Source organism: Vidua macroura, chromosome 3, assembly GCF_024509145.1.
Source record: "Vidua macroura isolate BioBank_ID:100142 chromosome 3, ASM2450914v1, whole genome shotgun sequence".
Taxonomy (NCBI): Eukaryota; Metazoa; Chordata; class Aves; order Passeriformes; family Viduidae; genus Vidua; species Vidua macroura.
In genome coordinates this window covers 35,298,352-35,315,431 of record NC_071573.1, presented here as the reverse complement: position 1 = coordinate 35,315,431, position 17,080 = coordinate 35,298,352, and the positions used below count along the sequence as shown (strand labels likewise).

The window sequence follows — 17,080 nt, the reverse complement described above, 5'->3', positions numbered from 1 at the left end:
CTGTTAGGAGATGCACAGCTTTGGAATGGGGATGAGCCTGTGGGAATCAGGAGACAGCTGCCTCTGCTGGTCACAGTGTCACTGCTCACACAGGCACAGCTGGCACTGGATTAAGATTTGCTTTAGGCAAGCCACAGTTTGTTAAGGTACAGTGACACTGCTGCACACTCCTGTGCCTCTTCAGTTTTATGAAGTAATTGCAGACCTCTCTTTCACTTTTTCAAGCTGAGAGCTGTGATGCCTGTTATAAATAAGAACTGGGAAAGATCAGCTATTTTACAATTTTATTTTCATATTAAAACTCCTCTGTCAAAAGCCTTTATTAGAACACAAACTTTGAAGATGGTTTTCTCCCTCACAGCTAAAAGCATATATATAATTTCTCTGCCATTTAAGCCTCTGTTTTTTCAAGCATTTTTTGAACCTGTTGTTGAGACTAGGTAAAACTTAGGAGCTCTCAGGAACTAGACATACAGATTGAGGAGGAGATCTAAATGAGTATTCCTGCTGAGGGAAGGGCAGCAGCCTGTTCTCAACCACATTATTGCTCATAGGGGAATTCAGGACCACAGGGTCACAGGAAACCAGGCCTCACAAGTTGTTTTTCTGTGTCTGCAGATAAATATTGGGGTTTTTTTTCTGTTTATTGTGGGCTTAGTGTTGTTTTGGTTCTATTTTAAATGCCCACTATCTGATCATTAATGAGAGCTATGCATCTGTATTGCAGCCACTCATTTCCTAATCCACCACAGCGATCTCTAATGATGCTTCTTTGTTCTTTGGCTTTAGATCATTTCGGGTCAGTTCCTTTCTGACAAAAAAGTCGGTACCTATGTGGAAGTGGACATGTTTGGCCTGCCTGTGGACACCAGGAGAAAAGCTCTGAAGACCAAGACCTCTCAAGGCAATGCAGTGAATCCAGTCTGGGAAGAGGAAGCCATAGTGTTTAAGAAGGTCGGTGTAACACTTGCTTCCCAAAAAGGAATTATGCTTTTTTATAATCTCTGTCCAGTGGGGTCTTTCCATGGCTTACTGAAACTTTGCACTTGTTAGAAAGCAGGAAAAGAGATTCTGAATAATTATTTCACAATTCAGCTGCTTCTGCTGAGCTTTGGCCGCTCCAGTTGTGGCAGCTGCTGCTAAAAGAAGTGAGTCTGAAGTCCCCTTGGTTGTTTGGGTGGCACAGCTGGAAGCAGCAGCTGTGTGGATGGAATGGGCAGCAGGCACAGATCTCAGCAGCAGTTCAGTGCCATGGCAATGTGCCCTGGCTGAGCAGCCCTCCTGGGAACCTGGGAGCAGCAGGACAATGGGAATGCAGCTCCATGGGCCTGGCTGGCTGAGCTGGCACAGATAAAGCAGTCTGCTGGCCCTGCTAGTCACTACATTGGGGTATAAAGTCACTGCCTAGGTGATAGACAAATTCCATCCACCTGAGATGAAACCTCAACTTCTGAGCTACTCATGCAGCTGAGAATTACTGAGAATTGAGTCTGAGTATTGCTCAGACTCAATTCTCTAAACTTCTAAGGTGGCAGAAAATGCTGAGCACTATGCAATGTGGATGTTTTATTGCACTTTGCAATATACCTGCAGCCAATATTTGAAAAGAACCTCTGGTTTTTGCTCAATGAGCACCTTGGTTAAGTATATCCCCAGTCTAGGTGCTTGTAAAACAGTTTCTTTCAGATTTCTCTCAGCAAGTGTAGCTCACAAGGATGTTTAGACACTTGGTACTTGCAGCAGAGCTCTTTTCCCTGAATAATTTAGCCTTCTGAATGGCTTTCCTTTGGCAGCCTGCCAGAGCTTAACTTTGGAAGCATCACTAGCATTTTTCTTCTGTAATGAACTTCTAATTAGTGTACTTCGTTTCTCTGTTTAGTTAAAGATCATGCCTGACTGCCCCTGTGCTCAGAGAAGCACAGGCTACTATTTTTAGAAGTTGAAAATGAATCAGAGAAGCGGGTTTTTTTGCTTTTTTTTGGGTTTTTTTTGGGGTTTTTTTTGTTTGTTTTGTTTTTGGTTTTGGGGTTTTCTTTGTTGTTTTTTTTTTTTTTCCTTCCAATGACTTGATAAATTTTGGCATGTGTTCTGTTCAGCCAATGGAAGAAGCTGCATCATTCAGAGCTGAAAGTTAATAATGCAGTAATATTGCCTTGCAGGTGGTTTTGCCTTCCCTGGCCTGTTTAAGGTTAGCAGTGTATGAAGAAGGAGGGAAATTCATTGGCCATCGGATATTGCCAGTCTCAGCAATCCGACCAGGTAAAAGCTTTTTCCCCATCCAGACAGACATTGTGTGGTGAAAGGAGACAGCCAGGCAGAATCTCAACTGCTCCAAATCAGCAGCCACTCAGCAGCCTCATAGCAAATGAGGACTTGAAAAACAAAAATGCCATATTTCAACAGAAACTTAAATTTTTGATCATCCAGGAAAATCAATGGAATTAAAGCATTGGAGGCATAGTTGGCACTTCCTTATCTCCAGTACACCAATTTCATGCTCACAGGTTTATGCTAAAAAGTGCAATTAATAGGAAAGAGAGCAGCAACAGCCAATTTTGATGTCATCTTTGTGAGAATGGGACATGACTGGGAATGAAAGTAAAACCTGCTCCTCTCAGTGTAATTTCTGCACACATGACAGACTGACCTGTATGCCAGCTGTCATATCTCTGTAATACCTTTAAGTCAATCCAAAATTACTTTCATCCTCATTGCTGAAAATTAAAAGAAAAATATCAGTATTGGTCTCTTCTAAATTGCATTATTTCTACTATAATTAGTGGCCACTTAAATGAAAATTACCTTGTGTGACAACTCCAGACACATTTTCCAGGCCAGAGACTTGTTAGAGATCCTGTTTCAGAAAGATGCAGTGACACTGGCAGTTTGACCAAGGGAAGTGCCCAAATTCAGTGCTAGATTTTCCAGACAGGGGAGGAAACTGAATCAGGAAGCATATGGGCCATGAACGTGCTCCCGGCTTTACTCACTGGAAAAGGAAGAATATCTCTATCTACCCTGTGGCTTATCCAACACAAAGCTCACGTGTCCCCACATCTGACAGTTGGCCAAATTACTCCTGAGGAATAATCTCCACACATTTTTCAAGAGCAAACTTAGTTTATCAGTCCAGAAGACACCTTTATTATGCCAGCTGCATTTTCTGCTGGCTTAATGGATGTAGCTCTCTCCTGGAGGATCTGCTGAGTGCCAGAGGAAGGTAGGTGGGTGACCGGAGAGGAGAAGGGGGATGGGAAGGACTTCCCTCTTCTGGCAAGTGAAATCTTGCCAGAGCTGTTCCCCCAGACCCATTCTCTGTGCTTTTGGCTCCAGCAGTCATCAGTTTACAGCATGTGATGGAGAGCAGCCTGTTGGTCTGAGTTTGTGTCCATGCTGAAAACTGTCTGGAGGAGGTTGAGAGAACTGAGAACCCTTTGTAATATGTAATTCCTCTCTTTTCTGAGATGCTACTGAAAATTATATCATGCTGTCACATAAATCCACAGACTTGTCACTATTCCCAAAGCAAAGATTTAGCCATTACTAGGAGAGAGAGTTGCTTATATCAGCCAGGTATGGATTCCCCCAGATAAATGCATCCTGCTCCTGACTTGGAGCCTGACACCTCTCACATGTGTGGCTCCCAAGCTGGACATGGCATGCAGTGCCACAAGGTGATCAGTCAAAGATTGCACAGCCAGCTTTCAAAACAGCCTGGAATTTCTCTTTTTACAGACGTATTCCTGAGGATGGTCACACAATAGGATTTATACACACAAACATACTCTGTGGCCATCATGCCACATTGTTTTTCTTTGTCATACTTCTTATGGCAAATATTTTTATTTTTTATTTATTAATTAAAAAAATAAATTTATTTGCCACATTGCTATATTTTTTAAATTAGATGCTGTGTGTGGATGGGCTGTTACATCTCAGTTTACTTTGGCTGTTCAGATTGCTGAGTACTACCAGGGTCGCTTTTGAAAATTAAATAAGATGTACTAAACTAAAAAAATCCAGACATAGATACTAAAACAGAATGCATGAAAAATTTAAATAAATTACCATTTTTAGCATCAATCACATATGTAAGAATAAGCAGAAAATATAATTTTGAGCTGCATTGCCACATGCCTTTCCAGCAGTCTGTACACTTATCCCTGAAGCCCTTCAGGTAAACCTTCCCCTCCTGGAAGTCCCTGCAGCTGCCTGCTCAGTTGGCACCACACTGTAAATAACAAATACAACAGAGATGCTTTGGAAATACCTGTGGAAGGGTTTATGCTGTGAACTGGTTGTTCCTTACTCTGCAGGCTATCACTACATCTGCTTGAGGAATGAGAGGAACCAGCCTCTGACACTACCAGCTCTCTTTGTGTACATCGAGGTCAAAGACTACGTCCCTGACACTTACGCAGGTAACTCGGAATTATACAGGGAATTTTCTTGCTGGGGAATAGAACGGGTAATTGAAACACAAAATCCATGGGGTGTGGATGACTTGCCAAGCTGGGATAAGTCCTGTGAGCAAAGATCTGCATCGGGTGGATCAGTGTGTCTCCTCACTCCTAGGAGATGGCCTGATTTACAGCACCTTGCCTGAGGCTTAGGATTAGGGCCAACTCTTATTTTCAGCAGAGGCTAAAGGAAGAAATACACCGGGCACTTGCTACTGGAACACAAATGAAACTTTGCATGCAGGACACACGAGGATGTAATTGTTCCCTGGGCAAAGTGCCATGCTCAAGGGAGAGAACTGTGTTTTGGCATTGGCTCTAAACAGGGGTGGGTTTAAATGCCATGCAGCGAAAGACCATCTTCAGGGAAAAACACTGTTCTGCCTTTTTCTAAAACCCTGAGTGCTGGAGCCATAACACCAGGGCTTTGAAACTGAAGTGTTTGCCTTGTTCCTAGATGTGATTGAGGCCTTATCCAACCCAATCAGATACGTAAACTTGATGGAGCAGAGAGCTAAGCAGCTGGCTGCACTGACTCTGGAAGATGAGGAAGAGGTCAAGAAAGAGGTAAGGGAGGTTTCGGAGTCTCTGGGAATCCTACTATAGTATTTAAAAGCACCTGCTTTGCTTAGGAAGACAAACACTGAAAATCCCTGGGAATTGTATGTGCTGAGCGCCTGTAAACATCTCACCCTGAGGAAGGCTGGGGCACAGAACAACCCAGCAGCATTGCACTGGGAGTGTACTTTCACTAAAAGCAGCATTGTGTGCACTGAGCAGATTGCTGTTCAGAGGTGAAAGACAGGAAGAACTGTGTTGTTTGTGTGATGTGCAGCTTTGCTCTGGAGCAGCTGAAATGTTTATGAGTAAATGCCCATTGTTTTCCAGTGTGCTGCTGGCTCCTGTTGCAAAAAAAAGACAGCTCTGTGTCAGGAGTTTTTCCTGAAAATATTACAAATTGCAGAGAATTTCAGACTTTCTCATTCCGCTGAGAAACATTTGTGTATCTCAGATTACAATGTCTCTACAGATTCTCTGTGAGCAAACATGTCCTGAAGAGACACAAGGTAATCATACAATAATTTAAGTGGGAAGGGGCCTCTGAAGTTCAGCCCTTCATAGATCTTAGAGAAATGAAGAGGGAGGAGACCATGGAGTAAATAAATAGGCCTATTGTAGCTCAGCTGAAAGCTATGGGAGCCCCAGTTTCAGTTGTTAGGTATCTGGAGACATATATATGGTTACCTACAGACTAATCTGTGAAGCTTCTTTTTCTGTATAATGGAAGGTGTTTTGCACCCAAATGCACAGATGTTGTTCTGAGTATAACTGAGAGTTCAGCTGTGGTTCCTGATGGACTCTGCATGTTCAACATTCAATCTCTCTGTTCCAGACACTGGCACTGGGGCTTCTAGCAGTGTTTGGTAACATCAGCTTTGTCTGTCAGAAGTGGCTGTGCCAGGTGTTGTGCACACTGAGTGATCAAAAGGCTCTCAGCACAGTCTCCTGCAAAGACAGAGAAATGCTTTTCAATCCTAAACTGCCCTCTGCTCTGGTGCCTGCCATCTGCAATTCTCAGATGTGCAAAACCTCGCTGAACTAGATTTTGTAACCAAGAATACATTCCCAAAGCAGAGCAGATGAGTGAAAGTCATTACAATTCAGTAGCCAACACTTCACTGTGTGCAGTGTCACAAGTTCTGCTGAATGAGGCCACTGTGAAATGCTCAATAGTATCTTAGACATTTATCTAGGACACACTACACATGAGATTCTATATAAATAGCAAAGCCTTTTTTTAACATAATCCTTTAAATACCTTAGAGGTCATTTTTACTTTTGAAAAACTACAGATTTTCCTGGTATATACAGGCTTATTTGTTGGTTAGAAAAAATCTTGTCACAGAGTATCTTCTGCAGCAAATGCAAGAAGGAGGGATGACTCCAAGAAGGAGCTTGGAAGCTCATAGAATAAAGGAGGTTTTTTTTTTTTTTTGGAAAAGCACAGAAATATTTTGTAAAAGAAAACTGTAATGATTATGATCTGTTTGCTAAAAATGTGTAATGGTTGAGTTAGCTGCAGCACCAAGGGACAGGGACAAAACTGCCACTGTAAGTGTCAGTCTGAGTTCACCACGGTTACCTTCTATTCTAAAGGCACTTTTCGGGAAAGGTATTTTGGTCTGTACTTGGAAATCTTGAATTCCCTGACCATGTTTTGTGATGATAACATTTTCCTCATCTGTTAGTTGGTTTTATTCACTTCTATTGGCCCACAACAATCACACCAATTCATAATTGCAAGTACATTCACTGGCAACACAGCTGAACAATCCCAAGTGTGTTTGCCAGAAATGAACACCTGATTGCACCTGGGTTCACATTCCCAATGCCCAGTTTCAGTCTTACACACTATGGCTGATTGTGTGCAAAGCTGAGCTGCCTCCCAGCACAGATTCCATTCCCCACACCTCTTTCCTTGCCCCCCACATGCATTTCTGATCTGAGCAGCTGTCAGAGGAAAACTGAGAGGTTTTTGCTTTGCTCTCCTTCCTGTAGAAGTTCAAACCCAACCTCTGTAGGAAGTTCCACAGGCTTCTCACAGAACAACAGTGAACTAAGCTACCCAGCAGTGAATTGTTTTAAACCAAGAAATCAGCCTTTCTTCAGGCTTCACATTACCTTGTCTGTTAATAGTTAGTGCAATCACATAAGCAAAGAATGCTGAAGAACTGGCTGAGGTTCCAGCATGTTTTCTGGGTTTATTTACAAAGTTTCCATCGTGAATATGACAGGAGTTCCTACCTTTATTTTCCTTAGTCAGCTCTTGCTTTCCAGCCTGGCCTGAGAAGAGCTGTTTTTGGGGAAAAGAATGCCTGCAGTGTGAGTTTTGCACCTTTCAATGAACACATTGTTAATCTCCAAGAGCATACAGGTAGTGAAGGTTGCCCTCTCTTCCCCTGCCAAGTGTCCTCTACAAACAGGAAGAATAATCTGAAGGAGTTTGCAGAGAATTCCTTGGTAAGAGCTAATCCCAGCCTGAAGTAGCTCCTTTTCTCTGTAGAAATAAAAATAGACCAGACAGAGTCCTCTATGGGTATGGATCTCTCTACTTAGTAAATGCACTGTGTTGCAATAGACATGGCAATGTGAAATAGAAACCAGTTTATGTTAATATTAAAACTGTAAATTAGAAGGCTGGATTACATCATGTTTTAAAAACAGCCTAAAAGGAAAAATCCTTTTTTTAAAGGAAAAACCATGTTTATTTTAGCATTCTTTTAGCCTACTGTGATGAATTATGGGAAGAGAGAGTGCTTTTTAATGAGATTAGATTGCTTGATGTAGTGAAAATTATTCCTTATTCACTTCATGATCCTGCCTCACATTTCTGCTTCAGTTTCTGAAAACAGATGTTTTATGTCTGTCAAAGTGACAGGTTATATTAATAGTTCCTCAACAAGGTGTGATGCAGCATTTCACAGCACGCAAAAACGAGGTCTCAAAAGAAGATAATACCCACTTCCCATGCAGTGGGGCACAGAGCTGCCAGAAGTTAAGAATTCTGGCTTTATGTTCATTAAATGTTGATGATCTGTGTAGCAAACATTGTTTTTATTAAACTAATGAAGTGCAGCCTGAGGAGAGCTGCGAGGACAACCACATCTGTGTGTGTTTATCACAGCTACAGCTTTTGCCTGTCACATTGTTCCTCTGTTAGAAATGTTGGTTAAATTAGGTTTTTCCATATTTTACTGCAGTTGCTCTGGCTTGGTACAAATGAAGTTGTTGGCACTGGTTTTCAATTGCATTGTGCTTCTGCCTACAGTATCTCTCTCCTGTAATTCTGGTAGGAATGGGCTGTTGAGACAGGAATTGTTTTGCAATGCACAGTGTAGCATCAGGGCCAGACTGAAGGAAACCAGCAGCGGGAGCAGCACAAAACAGTTGGATCAAAATCCATTTTGCCTCTATTGATGCAGCACAGGTTGATGTTTTGCAAGCGTGGAGTAATCATGGGGCAAAAAAACCCCAAAAACCCCAACTGTGGTATCCTGCCTCCTCCTGTAATGTGATTACCATCAAAGAAGGAGATGGAAGCAGCTGAAGGAACAAATCCAAAATGTCCCTGAGACACCATGGCAACTGGCCCCTCGCAGGGACAGCAGGAAGCGGAAAAATTTCAAAAGCATTTCAAAATAAAAATTGCTGTGAATGACCTTCTGTTTGCTGAGTGCTGGGTGCCTGCTTAAAACCAATGGTCACAGGGACAGTTTTAGATGTTCAGTGTGTAGTGCAGTGCGCGCTGCAAGCCTGAGCCTTTAGGAGACCTGGAGAGAAGGAAAAGATTGTGGAAAATGCTTAAATATTTGGATACCACAGACGTGTTCATGAAGCAGAATGGAGGTACCGTTTACATATTACCCTTGGAGTGTAGTTACAGGAATGTAAGATCTTGGGAGACAGAAGGATGTTCCTGTTCTGTGAGAATGGTGAATAATGGTAGTGCTGTGTGTACCTATGAAATTTAGAAGTAATCTTGTGTACGCGTTTTGTTCACAGCAGGGACTTGAGGAGCATTCTCCTGGAAGCACCTATGTTATTTCTAGAAAGATTTTGTGGCTCTTCACCGCAATACAGCCTTCACATCTGGTGCAGCTAATATATGTTGCACTAAAAAATGTCCCTGATAAGTTATATCTGCTTAAAATACTTTTTTGGAATAATGCATGCTCCATTTCTTCTTGAAATTTACCCTGCACAAATGAGCCACCTGGGTTACCACAGCTCTTAAGGATGTCTTCTTCCCTTGTTTTATTTTAGAATAATTTTTAGATACAACATTTGCAGAATTTTGCATTTAAAAACCAGGCTAAACTGGACCTGCAAATAAATTAAGTCTGTTAGTTGGGAAGAATAATGTGAATTATCATGTGATTTCAGATTGACCACGGGGATGCACCGTCTGAAGCTAACAATGAACCTAGGCCGACACCAGCAGAAAATGGGGTAAATTTCACTGCCTCCCTCACACCAAAACCAGCAACTCAGGTTGTCCACAGCCAGCCAGCACCAGGTAAAAAATAACAAACAACAAAACAAAGGAAAAGAAAAAAGAAGTCCCATGTTTTCTAAATTAGTCTGGATAATAATTTTGCAAGTGCTTTGTGTTTAAAGAACAAAGGTGGGAAGTTGTGTGTGTTTGTTTCATTTGTCTAAAATAGGTAGAAACTTTCCCACCACTTTTCTCTGCTTCAAATATACAAATATCTTCTACTTAACACTTGCATTGGTGGTGAAACTGAAATTCATTACAAGCAAGAAAATGTGCTGGGGTTATTTTGTTGTTGCTGCAAGTGCAGAAATCTCTTGGAATTGTTTTTACAACTATGCCTAATTCATGCATGTAGTGACATCTTATTCCACACACAAAACACAGTCTTGGGCACTTCTGTGCCTATAGTTTTATGGCTGCAGTCTCTATAGGCAGGATCTGACTGACTTCCAAGGAGCTGGATTCATCCTGTGTGCAGGAATTCTGCACTGCCATCATATTATGTAATATGGTTGTACTGTCAGCCCAATGCCACTCAAATGACTCATGTGAGTGGTATCAGGGAGTTTATCCTCCTTATCAGTAACACAACACAGCTCAGGTGGGTTTTTGGAAGGTCACCTTTGTCTTGGGCCAGAGGGTTGATGTTTTCACGTTGCCCCTCTTCTGCTGAAAAGATGCATTTTCTCCAATGATTAAAAACTGCCCATGTCAGGGTATGTCCTGTGCCACCTGCCATGTTTTAACACTCAGCCAAGCAGCACAGTCATGGCTGTTGTTTTAAAAGAATTGGAATTAAACATCTCTTTTACCTCTAGGTTCTGTGAAAGCACCTGCAAAGACAGAAGATCTTATCCAGAGTGTCCTCACAGGTAATAAATACATAGGTCACACTGCATGAATGATAAGCTTTCTTGTCAAGGAAAACATCTTTTTTATGAAATAGGCCATCTGGCTTACGCATTTCTTCCAGTGATTAGGACTGCAGTAACTCCTAGAGAGTGTACATGCCAAGTGTTCTTCCTCAGAGCTGAAGTAAGCAATGTTTGGGCACATCTCATGAGATGGGGGACAGGAAATTTTTTAGAAATTGTAGTTTCATGACCACCAAGTTACCATCTAACGCAGAAAAAAGAGCAGCATTATTGTGAGAACAGAGGCTAAATTTGTTCTGAATGTAGTGAATAGTAGTAGAACCATTTTATCACAGTGCTTTCAAGCCAGTTAGCTTATTTCAAGTAAAACTACTCAATTTATGCCATATTTCCTTTACCCACAGTAAACAAACAGGTTTTGTTCCATTCCTGCTCGTGGCAATCCCTGGCTCCTCTGACTGAAATCCTACACTGCTGGAAAGTTGAAATGCCTTTTGTTATTATCATTGCAGAAGTGGAAGCACAGACCATTGAGGAGCTAAAACAGCAGAAGTCCTTTGTTAAACTTCAGAAGAAGCACTACAAGGAGATGAAGGACCTGGTGAAGAGGCATCACAAGAAAACCACCGACCTTATCAAAGAGCACACAGCAAAGTACAACGAGATCCAGAACGATTACCTGCGGAGGAGAGCAGTGCTGGAGAAAACTGCCAAAAGGGACAGCAAGAAAAGGTGGGTGAAACACAGCCTGCCTCAGCAGTGGGCTGCTGGACACCTTTACTCAGAGACCTTTACTTCTTTTACAGTAGAGAAATCATATGTAGGTGGCAGAGCACAGAAAAAATCCAAAGCAGCAGGTTCCTGGTTAATGGGGGAGATGAGAACCACAGCTCCATGTTAAAGCCTTGGAAAAACTCAGGCCACTGTAGAAGGCATCAGGTGGAGAATTAGGGGAAAGAAGCACCTGGAGATCATAAACATCTGACTGCTGTTAAATCATGATTAATCCAGGACACCTGAGAGCATCTTAATGACTGCCTGGCTTTGCCTCTACAGCAACACCCCTTCTGTGCTTTCTCTTTCCAAGCCTTGCACCCTCCTGTCTCTTTCTCTGTCCTGATACAATGTTTGTATTATTTATCTATTAACTATTACTATAAATTTAAATGCAAAAAAACTGCAATGAATTCTTACTAACCTTTCCACAATTATTGCCTTGTTCTTATGGTAAGGAACTGTATGTTAATAAAGACCAATGCATAACTCCTGGCAAAGCATATACACGCATAGAGCCAATCAGTGTCAGAGACTCTAGCAAATGAACTTTTATTTCTCTCATTGCTGCATCCTTTTTGTCTTAACATCATTTATTTTTTAAAGTAACAAGATAAGCACTAAAGTTCTCTTAACTTTTACATGAAATTGATGTAGCTGCAGTTCTTAAACATGATGATATTGAACGAACTTTTTAAAAAATTACTTTTTGGTAGGAGATGATCAGAGAAAAAAGCTGCAAGCCTGCTTTGGCTGCCAATCTTGTTGATAGTACCTCTAAATGTAAGTGACTGGGACTCAGGCCATAACTTGTCCCTGGGCAGGAGCTTATTCATTTCTGCTTTCCTGATGACAGAATGTCATTGGCCTTAATAACAGCTTGACACTCACAATATATCTGTGTTCTACTGGCCTTCACTGTTGCCAGTTTTCAGGCTTCCAGGTTCTGTACTTGAGTTTAACAAACTCCCTTTAATGACTGGCTGTCAACTGCAAGCCCAGGGATATTTTATCTGCAGTGTTTTCCACCACCAAAGTGTGTGACAGACAGTGGCAGGCAAAACAACAGCACTTTTCTGGCTTTCCTTCTATTCACATTTAAGCATAAAATCAAGCTGAATAAATAAAATGACTCATTTGTTTTTGAGCAAAAAGAGATTTGAGTTTTTGTACTGTGTTGTGATCTGACTGCAAACCACTGATGATGTCAGGAAACAAAACCCGGCAGTCTCCTACGTGGAGCTGCCACAGTGGTGTCAGGGACATGGAGTTTTATGTGCAGATACAGACAAGTCTGGAGGTTACATTTTAAAAAAGGCACAAATATTTTTTCAGGAATTTTCAAGCTTGCAACTACATATTATCTCAAGCAGCAGACTTCTAATAGAGCACAGGAGAAAGGGGATTTTTATCATTTTAAATTATTGATGACACTAATTTGCCTGTAACTGCAAAGTATAAATTACTACTTCACAGGTGTCCCTGCATCAGATGGCCATAAAAATATCTTGTCTATGATCAGGAGCAATCTCTGGTTTTTGCCCTTGTCTAAAATGGAGCCAAGATTCAATAAAGCCCTTGTCTACAGGAAGTATATTTATTTATACACGTGCACAAGTGTTTTGTTGGTGTTGCTCTGAAGTTTCCTTAATGATCACGTCCCATAAAAAACAGCCAGTATTTTAGCCAGTGTTTAGAAATAGGCCTGATTTCTTTTTCCCAGAAATACAAGAGAAATGTCAGCTTTATATTATGTGTTGTCTAATGGCATAATACGCTGACTGTAATGTTCATTAGGGCTCTCTCCTGGCTCTGTAATGTTTAAATTACCCTCACCCATCACACCACTTAACCTCTTAGCAGAATATTCAAATGCAATAAAAACACAAGAAATAAAAGGAGGCTACCTTGGCATTCGTGTCCTCGGACGGATGAAAGCAGGATCACATTATTTCAGGTGAAGTAACTCTTAAGTGACAGCAGCTGCACACTTGAACCTGGGAGAGAATAGAGAGGCAGAGCCAGTTCTCTGCATTGTAATCTCAGCATATTTCTGAGGAGCAAACTCATTTTTCTCCCCATGTCATCCCTCCCTGTTCAAGGTTTTGTTGTTTTGTCCATCTCCTGCGCTGTTCTGACGTTTCCCAGGCAACTGATTTAGCACCTGAGCATGGCAGTAAACACAGCAGCAGAGCAGGGACACAGCATAATCTTATTTTTTTTAATGTATTTTCCTTAGATTTGGTTTAGTGCTGGCCTGAGAGTGATACTGGATTTCCTGCTTATTTTTCTCTTGGGCAGTAGTTTAGTGTCATCATCTCTCTTTTCACAGTTACATCTATCCTTCCTTCTGTCTTAAGAAAGAGTAAAACAGACCCAAACTGTTCCTTAGTGTTGCTTTTTAGCTTCCTTATTGTGTTTTTCCCTTGCTCATGAGAGCTGCCTGGCTGAGGTTTGCTTCCCACTGGGGTGTGAGCTTTCCTTCTGAAGCCAGCAGCCCATGGAACACTTTCCTGTGTGTGCTATGCATGGTATTTCCTGAAGGGGGAAGAAAACACCAAATAAAGGGATGTTCCTGCCATGTGAAGCATTTGGTAAATGTAGATGTAACATTAAGCTTTTTAATTTATTGCTGAGTGCATGCAGGGATGACTTTGTTTCCAAAATACTCAGCATTCGCCCTTTCTCCTGAAGGCTCTGCAGCTTTGAAGTTCAAGTTATGTCTGGAAGTGGATAAACAAGTTCCGTGGGAAGTCTTGGCAATTGCCTTTATAGCTCACTTATACTAAGTCTGGTTGCCACCACCCTGGTGGGTCAGTGAGATGAGGTTTAAAAGCTGTAGCCATCCCATTAATAAATCATTAAAAATTTCTTTTTAGTTAAATCCTTGAACTTACTAGGGCTAAAATCACCTATCCTCTTGCTCTGTGTGTGGTGCTAAGGAACTTATTAATGGGCTACTAATAAATATCTGACTTCAAAAGGTAAATTTAAGCAAATGAAGGCAGGGTGTGGATGCCTAGTGACTGAGATCCCTCGGGGTATGTTGTGTCCTTGCAGGTCTGAGACGAGCAGCCCTGACCACAGCTCTTCCACCATTGAGCAGGAGCTGGCTGCACTCGACTCCGAGATGACCCAGAAGCTGGTGGAGCTGAAGGAGAAGCAGCAGCAGCAGCTGCTGAACCTCAGGCAGGAGCAGTACTACAGTGAGAAGTACCAGAAACGGGAGCACATCAAGCTGGTAGGTTTGTCGTGTCAAGCTCAGGGTGAGCACTGGTGGCACCAGAACAAATTCTAATCACCTGGGGCTTCCTCCTACTTGGGTCCCTTCCAGAGCTCCACTTCCCTCTGTTCTGCTGCAGCTTCAAGGGGCTGTTGTGTCACTTTGTCACTGACACTTCCAACAGCTTGGAAGCTTTGGGTGGAAGGCACAAATGCAACAGGATTGTTGCTACCTCTGGTTACGTAAGTCTCGTTTTACTGCAGCTTTTGGATGATGTTCCTGTTTTGTTCTGCCACTTTTTCAAACCTGCAATGCACAAGGAGGCAGGATTAGCCATAAAATAAATTGAAACAGCATGAAAATAGATTCAAACATTCCCCAGGACAGAGGGTTGTGCCAGAGTGTTCCTGTGGCAGATGAACGCTTTGAGGGGATGCAGGACGTACTCTGTATATGCTGAAGAAATGCTTTGCATTCATTGGTCCAAGTCAGCTTTGTTTTTACAGCTGGAGTTTGGCTGACAACTGCAGCAGGATCACAGGCCCTCCAAGTTGGGCAGATAGAAGTTGACACTAATGGATATTAGGCAGAAATGAACATTTTAAAGGGTGTTATGGGAGTACAAGCTGTTTCTCAACTCCAGACAACCCCCTCTTGCAATTTTTTCTATTACCTGATGTTTGGCCTCACTCCTGTTGGGTGAAGTGATTTGTCTCGTCTGGTATTATCCTATTAGGTGGTGGCACAGTGCATTCATTTTTTAGCACAGACCCTTTGGACAGTTTTCCCTCTGAGCTGTGCAGGAGTTAATATCCCAATTCAAACTTACCTTTCAGCTGAGAGATTCTTTCTGATGGCTTGCTTTTAGAGGGGAGCCTATTGTTGGTATCTTTCTACTTTTATCTAAGGAATGAAAAGTTGGATCAGACCAGCTATGCCTTGTTATACACTCCTGGTTCATCACCCTGAGAGGATGATTTTACAAAATCAAACTTAACCTAGAAGGGTGATCAAATGGGTCCCATTTCCCTGTCCCTTGAGCTGGCACAGGAGCCCTGCCCACGACTCCTCTCCTGTCAGCATCCCACCACAGCCATGCCTTTTGTTACTGGTTTGGGCACCAAGGAGAATGAACCCACAGCAGATTTCAAACCAACGACTCAGAGCTTTTTCATTCTGTGACCAAAATGCAGGTTATGCTTCTCTGTGCTTGGCTTTCACAGCTGTCATGCCTGATTTTGAACATCCCCTTGACCACCCAAAATCCAAACTGTTCCTTGTAATAATCTTCATTACAGGAGGAGTGTTTTCAGCCCTCACAGAAAAACCTGGATGTTCAGTGACACAGGCATTCAGTTGGCAATTAGCATTGTGTAAATTCAATTTGTGACCCATTATGTTTTTTCACAGGCATTTTCATTCCTAGCAAAGGTAAAATAGTTTAAATATATTTTGAATTTACATTTAATTTTGTGAAAGTGTATCACCTTGACGTACAGAGAAGTAGCAGTTTCTGTGTGAGTTGGATGTGCACCACTCTGGCTGAACTCCACCAGTTAATAATGTGTTTACACTGATAATGTTGTTTACTGGCTTTTGATCGTTGGTACTTCATCTGGGAATGGCGTAACACTTTTGTGTCTGCTGCAGACTTTTGAGGAAATTTAGCTGCCTCTATGATGTTTAGCTGAAAATACGTATTTTTATTTTTGGGATTTTTTTCCTAGCTAATTCAGAAACTAACAGATGTAGCGGAGGAGTGTCAGAACAACCAGCTAAAGAAACTGAAAGAAACATGTGAAAAGTAAGTGTTGTTCCCTTTACCATTGATTGCTTCTCCTTGTGGGATTTGTTTAGATACTTTTTGTACTTCCCTTTATTTTTAATGTTTTAGAGAAAAGAAAGAACTGAAGAAAAAAATGGATAAGAAGAGGCAGGAGAAGATCACAGAAGCAAAGTCCAAGGATAAAAATCAAATGGAAGAGTAAGTATATCCCTAGGTCCATATCGCTGTACAAGATTTTTCACAGCTGGTAAATCAAAGGAAGATCTCGACCCTAAATCCAAGGCAGCCTTCAGTCAGACCTCCCCAAAGTCCTTTCCCTGATAATAATTTAATTTCCTGGAGCTAATCCAATCTCCTGTTCCGTGAGCAGGACGAGCCTGGGCCAGCAGCAGAGGTGCTGCTGTGTTGGAGGGGTTTGTTCCTGGGAGCACTTCATGAAGCAGTTCCCCAAAAAGCTGTTCATCCAGGCACTGTTCCTCTGAGTGCAAATAGCCTCAACACTCCTGTTCCTGCGGGCTGGGATTTCATTCTGACTTGGTTTTCTGTTTGTGAGTTCTCTTGTCTTCTTCACTCCATTCAAGCTTCTCTCCAGGAGAAATGGCAGCACCACACTGGGAGGTTCACTCTGCTTTTGGGATGAGAACAGGCTGTGCCCAAGACCCTCTACCAGTGACAGTGACACGTGGGGGGACACAGGGGAAAGCTGAGCTCTCAGGGTGCAGTGTCCCTGGGCAGGCACAGCAATCCTAATTCCATTTATGCACCCCCAGACAGCACAAACTGCAGTTGTGCAAGCTGATTGTTTTCTTTCCATGGGCACAGTGTCTAGGTTTGTTTGTTCTCCTTCATTTGCTTTGGCAAGCAGCTCAAAAAGAAAATGGAGCATTTTAATCTTGCACTGCTATT

At 42.1% G+C, this 17,080-nt stretch overlaps 1 protein-coding gene across 5 annotated transcripts in view; it reads left to right on the top strand.

Annotated features, from left to right (window-relative positions):
- The window catches only part of PLCB1 (phospholipase C beta 1), a 354,560-nt gene that overhangs the window by 278,911 nt on the left and 58,569 nt on the right, over window positions 1-17,080 (top strand). For all 5 annotated transcript variants that reach the window (XM_053972199.1, XM_053972200.1, XM_053972198.1 and 2 more), the window contains 10 exons: window positions 790-954; window positions 2,160-2,259; window positions 4,317-4,421; window positions 4,918-5,027; window positions 9,405-9,537; window positions 10,335-10,388; window positions 10,904-11,123; window positions 14,226-14,406; window positions 16,116-16,192; window positions 16,283-16,372. In XM_053972199.1, coding sequence (XP_053828174.1) covers window positions 790-954; window positions 2,160-2,259; window positions 4,317-4,421; window positions 4,918-5,027; window positions 9,405-9,537; window positions 10,335-10,388; window positions 10,904-11,123; window positions 14,226-14,406; window positions 16,116-16,192; window positions 16,283-16,372 — 1,235 coding nt within the window. The remainder of the gene's footprint in view (window positions 1-789; window positions 955-2,159; window positions 2,260-4,316; window positions 4,422-4,917; window positions 5,028-9,404; window positions 9,538-10,334; window positions 10,389-10,903; window positions 11,124-14,225; window positions 14,407-16,115; window positions 16,193-16,282; window positions 16,373-17,080) is intronic.